At 27.2% G+C, this 13876-nt stretch overlaps 3 protein-coding genes across 8 annotated transcripts; 2 read left to right on the top strand and 1 right to left on the bottom strand.

Moving 5' to 3' along the window:
• Positions 1-303: 303 nt before the first annotated feature.
• LOC129612097 (filamin-B) lies at positions 304-2120 on the top strand. The gene is made up of 4 exons (XM_055525592.1): positions 304-478; positions 1081-1238; positions 1312-1519; positions 1580-2120. The coding sequence occupies exons 1-4, from the start codon at positions 379-381 to the stop codon at positions 1882-1884; spliced, it is 771 nt and encodes a 256-aa protein (XP_055381567.1). The 5' UTR covers positions 304-378; the 3' UTR covers positions 1885-2120.
• A 157-nt stretch (positions 2121-2277) lies between these two features.
• On the bottom strand, positions 2278-7342 carry LOC129612094 (cytoplasmic FMR1-interacting protein). The gene is made up of 11 exons (XM_055525586.1): positions 7209-7342; positions 6535-6929; positions 4822-6473; positions 4586-4759; positions 4403-4521; positions 4032-4344; positions 3649-3943; positions 3355-3595; positions 3191-3285; positions 2747-3133; positions 2278-2685 (listed from the first exon to the last, which is right to left on the bottom strand). The coding sequence occupies exons 2-11, from the start codon at positions 6919-6921 to the stop codon at positions 2473-2475; spliced, it is 3876 nt and encodes a 1291-aa protein (XP_055381561.1). The 5' UTR covers positions 6922-6929; positions 7209-7342; the 3' UTR covers positions 2278-2472.
• A 1542-nt stretch (positions 7343-8884) lies between these two features.
• Positions 8885-12920, top strand: LOC129611811 (peroxisomal carnitine O-octanoyltransferase). 6 transcript variants are annotated; one of them, XM_055525168.1, is made up of 7 exons: positions 8941-8999; positions 9228-9516; positions 9991-10568; positions 10642-11063; positions 11117-11305; positions 11373-11920; positions 11994-12920. In XM_055525168.1, the coding sequence occupies exons 3-7, from the start codon at positions 10001-10003 to the stop codon at positions 12127-12129; spliced, it is 1863 nt and encodes a 620-aa protein (XP_055381143.1). In that variant the 5' UTR covers positions 8941-8999; positions 9228-9516; positions 9991-10000; the 3' UTR covers positions 12130-12920. The 6 variants fall into 6 exon arrangements, with proteins under 6 accessions (XP_055381146.1, XP_055381143.1, XP_055381145.1 ...); XM_055525170.1 differs by having other exon boundaries at positions 8946-8999; positions 9228-9311; XM_055525171.1 differs by lacking the exon at positions 9228-9516 and having other exon boundaries at positions 8885-8999.
• The last annotated feature ends 956 nt before the right edge of the window (positions 12921-13876 follow it).

A 13876-nucleotide genomic window follows, 5' to 3' on the forward strand; every position in this document is an offset into this window, starting at 1 on the left:
GCAGTCTCGAAATTCTCTTCATTGAAATTTTTATTATTAATATTTTCTTAATTTATGTGAGTATACCTACCCCCTTATCAAATCAACTTATTCTCTAACATAAAATTGTTTTCCTCCTAAATGAAAATTTATTTTCCAAAAAGGTCGTATAAACACAAAATTCATCACGATTCATCTTTTCTCTTCGCAAAAAAATATAAATTTAATTTTAGAATTTATAATTTTAAATCAAAAGAATAAAACATTGAGAGAAATTTTTTGAGATTTTCATCGAAAAAATCCATAATTTCATTTTAGTTGATTTTCATCCGTCATTGATATTTTAAGAAAAAGTGAAAATTTACACAAAATTTTTAAGAATAATTGCAAAAATATAAAATGTTTAAAACTTCTCAGGATATAAAATTAAAAATTCATACTACAAATAGTAGCGATAATAACGGTATAGCTGGAAAATATCGCCGTTCACCGGATATTGGTAGTATAGTAGACGTAAATAAATTTTCTCCTATAATTTTCCAAACATCCATACGTACATATGTATGTATACAAATTAATATAATGCGCCCAACATTTCTACTCGTTATAATGAACTTTAAAATTTAATTTGTTCCTATATTTAATATTTTTGAATCATGCTATTACGGCTATTCTAAATTTAATTTTTGTGTATATAAGTTCAAGGTGTATAAGAGAAAAGTGGTTTTGCTTTTTAATAATTTTGCAAGATTTTTCCTTTGAAATAGTGCCAAAATTTAATTTGCTCAAAAATTGTCATAACAGAAAAAAAAAATCTGTTTTGTAAAATAAATAACAAAATTAATTTTATTTAAGCATTGGAGGATGTCTCCAAAAGCATATTGAATAAAGTTGAACTTTAAAAGAATAAAAAATTATATTTTCAAAACATGGTCTTATTATACCAATAGTCATGAAATAGTCTGAATGAACAATGGACCAAAACAAATTCACGGCATTTTTTGCAAGAAATTTTAATTAAATCTTAATGCCTGCTGTAAAATTTAATAATAATCGAATTGAAATGAATAACAATAAAAACTTTTTTTTAAAAAATTTTAGATGTTTATGAGGATCCAAGCAAATTATTTATTTCTCCAGAAATTACTGATGTAAGTCGAATAGAAATACTTCATTTTCCATCTGAACCAGTTCCAATAGATGAAGAAGTTGATTTTATAATTAAAAGAAATGGTGCAAAAGGAAACTTTGAAGTTAAAGTATGAACAATTTAAAAAATTAAAGTAAAGTTTATTTAAAAAACAATTAATATTTAAGGAATTTTACTTGTAGGTTGAACATCCAAATAATGGATTAAGTAATGTTGCCGTAAAAGATGTTGATCCAGAAAGAGTACGTGTTCGTTTTACACCAACTTCAGAAGGCTTATATAAAGTTCATATAAAATGTAACTGTCTTAAATGCCCAACAACACCATTAACAGTTTATATTTTTGCAAAAGATATAGATCATTCAATTGTTAGTGGATCTTCATTAAGATGTTTGTATTCTATTGATTTTGTTCTCTTATTTTGGTTAATGATTTGAAACTTGTTTTTAGTACCATTGTTTACATCTAATTCAAAAAAAGTTACAATTCGTGGTGATGGTATTAAAGTAGTTAAATTAAATACAAAAAATGAATTTATCGTTGATGCTTCATTAGCTGGAAACAATATTCTATTTGTAGGTATTTTAGGACCCAAAGGACCCTGTAATGAGGTATGTGTTAAACATATGGGTAGGAATATATATTTAGTATCATATTGGGTTCAAGATCACGGTGAATATTTAATTGCAGCCAAGTGGGGTGATGACCATATTGTTGGATCACCCTTTTATTTAGTAACAGATCATATAAATTAGGAATAATAAAAAAATTATTTTAAGATTTTGAATATAAAAGTCATATTATATTTATGTAAATTTTAATATTTGTTTTTTGTTTTTTATGATTTTGGTTAGTTATGTAATTATATGAACTTACTTAATCTACAATAATTTTTATAAGTATATATGTATATAATAATAATTATTTGTATGTTTTTAGTATTAGCTTTGATTTTTAATACCAAACTTTTGTTTTCTTTCCCTAAATTTCTTACAAAAAGTTTGCAATTCGAGAATATTTAAATACAAAATTATGAATAAATTTATTAAATAACATAAAGCTTAGAATATATAATAAAGTTACTTTGAAATTAAATAAATTTAAATGCATATTATATTTTTATCCTATTCTATAAAAATTGGAATCGATAATTTTAGAGGAATATGCACGTTTATTTTTTTTTTTTCAATTTATAGGAAAATTTAATTTTAAAATTCTTGTTAAGAATTGCATTAAATTATACTAAAATATATTTTTGTAAAAGAACAATAATTCAAATAATAAATTTTTTTTTAAAATTAATAACTATAATAAATTTATTTTGAATATAAAATTGTTTTATTTTAATGTGCATTGTGACTTTGTCTTAATTTATTTGGATCATGATAATGTGATGCCGTTTGTAATGAAGGATGTTGTGGTGGAGGGAAACATCTAACATGTTCGACGTTAGACCCCTCGCCTTCACTACTTTTAAGATATTTATTTAATATTGCAAAAATTTGTGAATTCAGTACTTGAAATCGTCTTATTCGATCAACCATACGTTTCAATTTCTAAAAAATAATAAATAAGGACGTTTAATTCATAATTAAAAAAAGAGAATTATTAACTTACAATTCCTTTAACATCTTCATCTTTGCCATCAACACGTTGCACTCGTAAAATATGATAACAAAAATCTAAAGCTTCAAATCTCCTTTGCTGGCCTAATAATATTATCATAGCACATCCGGCCCAATTGAGTCCTTCCCCAAATAACTCTTCAATTGTATACTCGGTACCTTTTACTGGAATACAGTAAACAAATTGTAATGCTGACCACAATCTATGAAACTCAGAACACTCATCAACATGCATAATTCCATTAGCAGGTGGTGGTCCGGCCCACACTGGATCATCTAAATATGATTTTATTCGATTTAAAATTACTTCAAAAATGCTAAGTCCGCAACAAAGTCTTTCTCTTGTCAATAAATCTCCTTCTCTTGCAATCATTGCTTGCTAAAATATAGCACTTTTGATTTATTTCTTTTTTAAAGATAAAATAATTAATGTTACCTTTGCATTTCCGATTTTTTCAACATTAGAAACAATTTGCAAATTTGCAAACTGAGCCTCCAAACGTTTTTGTTTAGCCTCTGGTTTTTCATTATCTAAAATTTTAATATTTTAATTTTAAAATACATGTTATGGCTGTCTTCTTATAACGAATTGTAATTTACCTTTGCAGTATGGTCTTGGGAAAATGTTTTGGAAAAGAGCTGCATGTAGTAAATCACAGACCTCCTCTTGCGATAACGCTTGCTCAATTAACATACAAAATATGATACTATTTCCAAATTCTCTAAATAATTGAAACATTTCTGTTTTTGCATCAGGATATTGCACAATATCAATTAAATGAGCTTGATAGTAGCTTAAAACACCAGGCGAACCGTATTCAGCTCTTGGAAGTTTACAAGACTAAAATATAGGAAATTAATAAAAGTTTTTTTCAAAAGCAATGTTTATATTACTTTTGGCATTGCACCCATTAAAGTTTTCGTGAACTGTAAAAGGTTTCCTTGTATTAATGGTTTAACAATATCTTTTAAAATTATGTCCATAACAACAGCAATTCCTTGATAGCCAAGTAATCGGCACATAGCATGAAAATGTGGTGATCCAACGAATCCAGTGTATTGTCCGTATTGTGTAGAATAAGCTGCATTTAATTGTTTCGATCCCCATAAATAATAGTGAGACATTTGTGGAGGTTTGTCTCTTTGTATAGGTTGTACAAAGGAAATATTGGCCTTACTGCGCACAAACCTTTAATATAATTATTTTGGTTATATAATTAAAAAGTAACAAAAATTTATATGTTATAAGTTATTGTGAACAATGATTATTTCTGTACCTGTTTGTTGCTGCATTGTAACAATAACTGGACAAGAAATCATAATTAAGTTCGACGAATACATGTAAAGTTATACGCCCATATGGAGCCAATACGTTATGGTTGGCCTCTTTTACCATATGCTCAAAATTATCTAAAGCAAGCCATTTACTTAACAATTTGTGACAAATACGATTTACTTCTAATAAGCCTTCCAATTCAACAATTCCAGTTATATCATTCCCTTCGAATCGACTTATAGCCAGTTCAATACTTTTGTGCATGTTTGCGTTAATACGCTGTGTGATTAATTTGTTCAAATCAATTGAACGACCTGAAATATTGACATTCCAAATAAATTATAAAAAGGATAGCGTATAATTTTGATTTACCTAATAATTGAACATGTCTTTGTTTCAATAGAGTTTCATATCTATTATTTCGGGGATAAGATTGGAAATTAAAACCGAGTACTTCGCATTCAAGTCGAAAACGTTTGTCCAAATAAATGCTAATTAAAATATATTTACAAAATTACAAAATTAAGAATGTCATCTTAATGTTCTAGAAATTACCTTCCAGCTAATTGTTTATAATGAGCAAAAATCTGTTCGCTGAGCTTATAAACAAATTGGTCGAAACACAAATTAACTTCCGCTTCAACCTCGTCGTATAAAAATTGTTTTCTGAAAACTGTAAGTGCATAATGTGCTGAATCATTATACAAATCCAGAGGATATAAAACGAATCTGAAACAATTGTAAAAAAATTAATTAAAAAATTAACCACAAAAAAATATAAAAAACATTACTCCATCATTGAAGGTTCTTTGGTCTGCAGTATATGATCTGTCAATATCCAAGGCATAGACATTTCAATAGGGAATTGAATTCTTTTTTCCATTGTAATTAAATCATTACATTCTTCATTATGTTGATGTCTCACCATGCACTTATTTACTTTTCGTCCCATAGTCATTTCCAAATAAAATTCGCGATACCAAAGTTGTGATAAATCACAACATTTTTGCAATGATTCACTGAAATTTAGCAAATAGCACCAATAAAAAGATGTTTTATGAAACTGGTCGATTTGCATCAGACAATTCCCGTCAATATCTTTTCGGAGGGTTCGTTTTCCCCCACTTTTATCTGCAATTAGCGACTCCAACATTGTTCGAACCATATATAATTGAGTTGATGACGGACCGACATTTAATCGCGGAACGTGTATACGAAAGCCACCATCAGGATCTTTTTTTCCTTTTAAAGCTGGATCATCTGAAGGTTCAAAACCTTTTTGCCAATCAGCGCTGGTTTCTCGTACCGACATTATAATACTTCTTATCAAATCCTTTTTATTTTTTATAGCTTTTCTCATTGGTTCTCTTAAAGAAAGTTGAACGAAGTCTTGTAATTCAGCATAAATATTTCTACGAATTGCCTCGCATAATACTGTTTCTATACGTGCCATTAGAACCTGTAGACCTTTAATCATTGCAATTACTTCTATGAGAGCAAATTTCTCTTCTTCAGTGTAATTATATCGTGTAGCTCTTTCATATTCCTCAGCTTCTACTGGGCAATCTTTATTTTGATGGTGGTCGGTAGGGTGTAATAATTTCCATGAATAAAGTTCTGTTACGACACTTGTCCACTCCGAAAGAAGTTGTAGCCCACGTAAAGCTAAATCAGAAGTAGCCCTATTTTCAGCATCTGTTGGATTATCCTTGACAGTTGTTGTAACTTCATTAGTGTAGCGTGCAAGCTCAGATATGTATTTAACATGATCTTCTCTTATTTGGGGCAAGTGAACCATTAAGTCGGCTTGAGGACTTATTTGACTTGAACTAGATAGTGGCCATTTGCTTGCGTCAAAATGCTTACTTCGTTTTATATAATTAAATGGGGCAATTTGCATGTCTCCAAACAATGGTACAACTTCTAAGTTCTTAAAAATTCGGTCAATTCTATCTAAACGAATTTTCTTTTTTTGATCCAATTTATTTATATTGCAAATATCACTATCCATTAAAAACAACCCGAAACCCATAACTTTTACCAGCATATGTTTTTCTTCTGGAGTCATATACATTTTTGTTTCAAACATGTGGACGCAAATGTTAACAACATCTGATAATAAATCTTCATATCCGGCTATTTTTTCTAAAGTATCTTTAACTGTGTCACGAATTTTATTTTGCGTTGCCAAAAACATTGATAAATTTTGTGATTCTTGTAAAGTATGAGAATCAGACATTACTTTTAAAAATTGTGCTGCTCTTCTGTATGTACTGTAATCATTTTTAACACTAGATTTCATATTTTTCAATTCGTCTAAAACTGCGAACATATTTATGAATTTTCCAAGCGTTAAAAGATAAGCCTCAGACACAAAATCTTTTCGTTTTTCTGCATGACAAAGACGTTTAACTTCACCAGAAAATGCTTCAATTGCCTTACGCTAAAAACAAACATAAACTTTTCATATACAAACTTTTTTTAAAATAATTATTAAAATTTACTTGAAAATACATAAAGTTGAGTAATTTATTTACTTCAGGTCCTAAAACCTCTACAGTTTTCTCATAAATTTCAACACGATTTGGTTGTTCATTTGATTTGGGTTGTGGTATTGCTCTGGAGCAGCATCTCCAAGTATATAACATAACTGCATGTTTTTGACCTTCTTCCAGCAATATATTAAGGTTAGCATGGGTTGTAGCTTCTTCTATATACTTTGCAATGCCAGTAACAAAACCATTCCGATCCTCAAAATTTGTATCAAAATTTGCTCTATAAATTACAGAACATGGTTGTGCTTCAATGCATGGTTGCTCATCTGGCAATGATAGTTCATCCAATACTTCAACATTAGAGAGAGCATCAGCTAATGTGATTTTTTCAGTCATATTTGTTCCTAAACATAAAAAAAAAACAAAAAACTTCTTCAAAAATCAGCTATGATAAATTGTGTATGGTTGAGCATGATAAATAGATTATCTCAATTTAAGTGGTTTTTTGAATTAGAGAAAATTTTTTAGCAAGTGTTTCCTTCCAGTTTTATGATTTTCATTTTAAAAATATTGATTGAATCATTCAGGAAGTATGTTCCTTTAAAAATCTGTTAATAAACTACTTACTTAGTCTTTAAATTAGTTTATTACATACTTAACAAAATTAGCTTTTTTGTTATTACCTTTTCAATTTCCAATTTTCGTTATACTTTTATATTTTCATTAGACAAGGAAAAATCTAATTTTTTATATCAATAAAATAAAAAATTACGGAACGCCCTTCTCAAAATATTAAAACATTTGTCATAATTCCAAATGACATCTTCGGTTATTTGACATATTCAAAAATTTACACTGCGGACACATTTTGCAACACAGGAGTCATTTATAACTAAGTACTATATGTGCGAGCTACTAATGACGATAAGTTACTAGATGTGACACGGCATTATTTTCAAATTGCAGCACAGAATTTAAAGTCTTAACCGTACTTAGATACGTAGATTTTTCAAGTAATAAAGTTATAACAATTACTATTTTACTGATTTAATTTTCATCTGTAACGAATTGTAAAGAATTTGATTTTGGAAACAGTAAAATTATTTCATTAGAAAAAAAATATTTTAACTTTGTTTCATAATCTTTTGATGCATCAGATATTATTTTTGTAGGTTATTTGCGGATATGCTCTACGTCAGTATGAGTGTGGACCACTTGAATTTTTTACATAAGAAGAAATGACATTTTCAACCGATTTTATTGATTGTTTTGTTTTGAAAAATAATAAATTTGTATGGAATTTTATGTACCTATGTATTTCTCTTATCTATGACTGAGTTCTTAAAATTTTTTTTGAAAAATTTTGAAAAATTTGAATATTTTTTTTTTTGGCAAGCGGAATGGTGTGCCGTATTTTGAATTTGAATGGGCCGCATGCTTCCCACGGGATACACTTCGCCGACAGCTGCTTCAGAATTTCGCCTAACCAAGCATTTTCGACTGTTGTTATTTCTCTTATGTTGTTACTATTATCTTGGTATGGTCATTATTTTGAGTTTATTATATTATATAATTTTTTTAATTTTGTTCGTAATTATTATTCATTCTTGACCTAACTCCATATTATTTACCATTGCAATCTAAAAATCCCCTTTCCTCTCTATAAATGATGACGCTTCCTGCTTGCAATTATGATAGTTGCTTGTTTGCGACTATGTGTTGTTTTATTTTGCTTTTTTGGAAATATACCTCACACTTGTTTTAATATTCTGTGCAACTCTAATTATCTGATATAATATTTTATTATTGCTTACGTAACACAGCTTTTTTGGCAATAAACTGGCAAAACATATCCATATTTTGTTTTACAATCCTTTGTTTAGGTTTTAAATAATTGTTTGATAACGCTTTCTTTAAGCAGGTTGAATTTAAAAGCAATTTCAACAAATTATGTTTATTTCACACATTCTTTAATATTGCGATAAAAATGTTTTTGAATATATGTCAAAATGAGTTCTGAAATTTGCTTTTCTTTTTCCTTAATGTTCAAAAATTAAAATAAAATTCAAAGCGTTAATAAATAGAAAAATCTAAGTATTTTTTTAATTTTTTAAAAAACTAAAATTTTCAAATTATAAAAATGAGCTGTGCTGACACCATGATTGGTGTATCAATGGTTGACGTACGTTTCATTTCGTAAACGTATTTTAGCGATAAATCCATAAGTCATGTAAACACATGTATTCGTAATGATTAGAGTTCAATTTACTTGGCTTAAAATATAACGAAATGTCATTCTTTTAAATTCGTTAAACAAATATAAATGACGTTTGATTATGATAAATAATTTGTAAATAAAGGCGAATCTTATTTGTTTATGAGCAAAGTCATTTTTATTTACTTTTAAATTTAATTAGTTTAGATAAAAGCTTTTCAATTGAATATTTTAGAATAAAATACTTACTCATTTTAACGTAATTGAAGCCATAATGTTAATTATAATAATAGTAAAATAATTGAAAAAAAAACTAAAAACATTTTTTTTAAGAAATTTTGAAGAATAAGTTAAAAAAATTGGGATTTTATAATGCTTTTCCAACAGAGTTCAAATGCGATATAATTTTAATTACATTTAAATAAATAAAAACAAAATTTTAATCACAACAAAAGTTCATTGGCATGTTTATTTTGTTTATTTTTAGTTCAAAGTTCACTTTTTAATATAAATGTTTATGTTTGTTGATATGTGTGCAAAAAATACACTTAAAAAGGCTACAATAAAAGAGGTTAAGAAGTAGATAATTAGCTAGCAGAATTATTACGTTCACTTTTTTATGAGTTGTAAATTAAAATTTTTGGCCTATGGCTTTAGTTAGCTTTTGGGCATAATAAAGAAGAGAATTCGGTCTGTACGCGCCAAAATAAAAAAAAAAATTTATCATATTCGATTATAAAAAAATTGCTAAAGAACTTACCTAATTGATTCAGTGCGTAAGTACTTACTCAGTTCAATTAATAAAACAAAAATTTAATATGTCAAATATAAATTCGATTTAAAATAGAAGGTATTGGAGCCTTCTAGCTAGGGCTAACTTCAAGCTTTATTCTCTTATTTAAAACTTAGAAATAAAAAAAATTAATTATTGTAAATATGTGGATAAGCATGGAGGAAGTAAGATAGGTAGGTAGGTATCTAATTAGGTATATATATATCTACCTATCTCCATGTATGGCTACATAGAAAGACACTTACGTGTACCTTAGCTTAAGTTGATTTTTGTGAATTTTAATTGTCTAATTTATTTCATATTTTAATCGTTTTAAATATTAACTAAAATTTATTAGCTACGTTTTCTTTATTATATGACCTTGATCGTTTATATGTCAATAGTTTAATATTAAATGAATTTTTATTATTATTAGATCAAATATAATTAATTCAAATTTCAAAAATTCTAATTTTAGTTAAAATAGAATGACAAATCGTGATCGAATTTATTTAGTGCAAGATGATGAAAATTTATCTACATTTCAATATGATAAAGATTTACCATCCTTACCACTTCCCAAATTAAAAGATACTATGGAAAGATACTTTCAATCTTTAAAACCATTTGGAAATAATAAAGAATTAAATGAAGTACAAAAACGAATTGCAGATTTTCAAAATGGAATTGGAAAAGATCTTCATTTTGAACTTGAAAAAAGATCTAAAATTCGTAAAAATTGGTTAGAAGGATGGTGGGAAGATTATGCTTATCATTTATTACGAATACCTTTATATCCATATACAGTTATGGGAATGCCATTTTTATTTGAAGCGGTTTCAGTTCCAGAAACACATAAAGATTCATTACGTGTATTAGCTAGAGTATCCTATTATTCATTACAATTTTGGGATATAATAAGAAGGGAAAAGTTACGACCTGCTTCAACAAACAATGGAGAAGTAAAATATTCTTCGAAACTTTTTAGACACTTTTTTTCAACGGTACGACTTCCAGGTGAAGAACAAGATAAAATAATTTCGTACTTTTTACCAGGTAGGTATTAAAACTGATGTTTTGTTTCTTTTTTTTAACAAAAGTCGAATAAAATTCATTTCTCTGGTTGCAGTTTCTGAAGGTGAAGGTCCTCACAATGGAATCGTTTTGGCAAGGGGGCGAATTTTTAAATTTGATTGCTTGAATGAAGATAAATCTTTATTAACTCCTCAGCAATTGCTTAATATTTTTGAAATTATACGAGCTAGAGTTGATAGCGATGATTTGGGAGATTGTGTTCCAGTTTTAACAGCCGATAATCGTACAAACTGGGCAAAAAATCGAGATTATTTACATGAACTTTCTTCCGAAAATGTTGAAATTATAAAAGAGATTGAGAAAAGCATATTAACAGTAACGTTTGATGATCATGAACCCAGTGATTATTCTGAGGTATGCACTTTTTCATTAGCAGGAGATTTTCACTCCAAATGGTGTGATAAAACAAGTGGTATATTATTTTTTAGAAATGGTCGAATGGGGGGTGTAGGAGAGGTAGGATTCGTTTTTAAATATTTTAAATAAATTTTCATTTCGTGAACTTCTAGCACTCGGCTTATGACGGAACAATTAGTATAACTTATGATATCTTCGTTTCACTAAGTTTATTAGAATTTCCTGAGCCAAATTGGGACGAAAGACCTGGATTACTGCCACAATTAGAAGAGCTACATTTTGTATTGGATGATCACATTAAGAGCGAAATTGAAAGAATGATGAAAGATTGTGAAGAAAGGGTAAATAACCGCAGCCATCTATCTGCCAAAAATATAATAGATCACTAAAACTTTAATTTTTTTTTAGAAAAATGATATTCTTGTATCTTTTGATGTTTTCCATAAATTTGGAAAAGAGTATTTAAAAACTGTTCGAATACATCCAGATGCATTTTTTCAAACAATATTGCAATTAGTTTATTATAAGTTACATAATGAATTTGCTCCAACATATGAAACGGCTTTAATGAGACATTATTATAATGGACGAACTGAAACTCTTCGTTCATGTACTACAAAAGTAACAGAATTTATAAAATCTGCTGTAAATATTAAGTCTACAAAAATGGAAATTTTTGAAAAACTTAAAATTGCATGCGAACATCACATGTGGTTAATGGAAGAGGCACGTAAAGGAAATGGAATTGATAGGCATTTGTTTGGATTATGGTGTATAGCGTACGAAAAAGGAATCGACATTCCAGATTTTTATTCTGATCCAATGTATTTAAAAAGTGGAGGAGGTGGAAATTTTGTATTATCTACAAGTACATTAGGTTATACAGCATGCCTTGGATATGTTGCTCCGATGGTTATTGATGGATACGGTGTATTTTATAGTTTTACAAATGAATCGTAAGTATTTTGTCTGCCCCTTATTTATGAATCTAAAATAAAAATTTAATTTTTTCTTTAAACATATATTTAGGATGCAAGTAGCAACTTCAGTTTATTCATCGAGTAAAAAGACAAGTGCTAAAAAATTTAATGATATGCTTTTTGATACATTCACGGAAATCAAAGAAATTATAGACGAGATTATACCAAGCATTTCGAAATTATAGTTTTATTCCAATTAAGTTTTAAAATTTTTATTTAATATAACATTCTTTTATTTTACTATAACTTTTGATGATTGTATTGTAAGGTTTTTCTTATTATTATGTAAAATTGTTGAAAGTAAAGTGGTGTACGGTCCCACATTAAAAATGTAAAACCTAGAATAAAATTTAATGTTAAAGTGCTTTATTTTAAAGTTTTTACGTGTATTTACATGTCTATTGAAAATGTTTAATAACGTTAAGTAAAAAATTATTTTTGAATATACATACATAATTATTTTGTTTAAATTTATAGAATTTTAATAGAGCACTGGGATAAAAAAGTAAACTGGTACTGTTCTTGTCCTATTATAAATTCAGTTTCCTCAATTTTAAGACAAGATTTAAATTTAAGATATACATGTTATACTAAAACATAAAACAACTTTGCAATTACCTTACGTGAATCGACTTGAATTGCTAATTGAAGGAACAAATTACGAATTTCAAAAATATAAAAACATAGTCAAACGGGCCAACTAAGATTTAATCAATATTATTTAAATATAATACGGGAATCAAAAATTTGAGCAGTTTTGTACCCGTAAGATTATAATTTGCGTATGTCTAGGAAGTCTAAATTAAATTTTAAATTAATAGACTACTACACCATAACAATTATACAATATTTTATACAATTTTCTTTTTTAAATTTTAATTTTAGAATTTGTATATTTTTTTTTATATAATTGAATATGCCAATATTTGTGCAAAATTATACATATTTAACGCCAACATTTAAAACAATAGAAAAATTTTGTCGTCTTTTATGAAAATTTTTGGCAAAGAAAAATTATATGTAAATTTTCATTTTTAATTTTATATTTACTTTGGCCCCATAATATGTAAAAATTTTTTTCTATTCCTACAGTGAATTATATTTATGGTGTGCCAATATGGAGTCTACATAAAAGAAAATAAAAAAAATTGTATGTATGTATATACAATAGAAAGTAAAATTAATATTACTTTAAAAAAGATTAAAGTAGAACAAGACTGTTGTCATCAGTTGTGCTTTAAAATTATTGTTTTTAATTTTGTTCATTAAATATTTTTATCAAATTTATGTGCTTATGATAAAAATGTATTTATTATGAAAATGTATTACAAATTATAAAATTTTACAAATTTTAGGTATTGTAGTCACATATGTATATCTTAAATCATATAATAGATGACTCTAAAATATTGTTTTATTGGGTTCCAAAAATATTTATTATTGGAACACAATAATAATCAAAATATTATACATGAATCCATAAAAGAAAACAAGCAATTATTCAAATATAAATTCTAAGTTCTTTAAAGAAAAATGTGATTTAAAAATAAGTTGGGGAATATTTTCAAAGCAAAGCTATTTATTTCCAGTTCGATCAGCTTTTTTTCAATTTTGCGTCTGGAAATTGTTAATTTTCAGATTTACTTTTTAGAATTATGGTGGGAAATATTTGTAGTTTATGTGTAGGTACTACTTAATTCTTTTTCGACTGCCTAAAGGAAAAAGTATCTAGTGTGCTTAAAACTTCTATATGAACTCAAAATAAAATTGAAAATGAATTGGGAAAATAGAATCTTAATAGAATCGTAATTTCATATAGAATTACAATAGTAGGTACAATAAGAACATTGTTCGTATTTCTTTCTTCAATAATTAATAATTCTTTCTATTAGTGCAATTATTATAAAATTTTTATCTTAAAAATAAGAAATT

Source organism: Condylostylus longicornis, unplaced genomic scaffold (assembly GCF_029603195.1).
Source record: "Condylostylus longicornis isolate FDR11 unplaced genomic scaffold, ASM2960319v2 ptg000055l, whole genome shotgun sequence".
NCBI lineage: Eukaryota > Metazoa > Arthropoda > Insecta > Diptera > Dolichopodidae > Condylostylus > Condylostylus longicornis.

What these genes read in the sequence shown, in the direction of transcription:
- LOC129611811 (XM_055525171.1), top strand. Translation starts at nt 10,001, where the DNA reads ATGACAAATCGTGATCGAATTTATTTAGTGCAAGATGATGAAAATTTA. An exon ending in GAATGGGGGGTGTAGGAGAG is followed by an intron (nt 11,064 to 11,116) that starts GTAGGATTCGTT and finishes GTGAACTTCTAG; the next exon opens with CACTCGGCTTATGACGGAAC. An exon ending in TATAGTTTTACAAATGAATC is followed by an intron (nt 11,921 to 11,993) that starts GTAAGTATTTTG and finishes ACATATATTTAG; the next exon opens with GATGCAAGTAGCAACTTCAG.
- LOC129612094 (XM_055525586.1), bottom strand. Translation starts at nt 6,921, where the DNA reads ATGACTGAAAAAATCACATTAGCTGATGCTCTCTCTAATGTTGAAGTA. An exon ending in TCAACTTTATGTATTTTCAA is followed by an intron (nt 6,474 to 6,534) that starts GTAAATTTTAAT and finishes GTTTGTTTTTAG; the next exon opens with CGTAAGGCAATTGAAGCATT. An exon ending in ATGAAGATGTTAAAGGAATT is followed by an intron (nt 2,686 to 2,746) that starts GTAAGTTAATAA and finishes ATTATTTTTTAG; the next exon opens with AAATTGAAACGTATGGTTGA.
- LOC129612097 (XM_055525592.1), top strand. Translation starts at nt 379, where the DNA reads ATGTTTAAAACTTCTCAGGATATAAAATTAAAAATTCATACTACAAAT. An exon ending in TCGCCGTTCACCGGATATTG is followed by an intron (nt 479 to 1,080) that starts GTAGTATAGTAG and finishes AAAAAATTTTAG; the next exon opens with ATGTTTATGAGGATCCAAGC. An exon ending in AAGGAAACTTTGAAGTTAAA is followed by an intron (nt 1,239 to 1,311) that starts GTATGAACAATT and finishes TTTTACTTGTAG; the next exon opens with GTTGAACATCCAAATAATGG.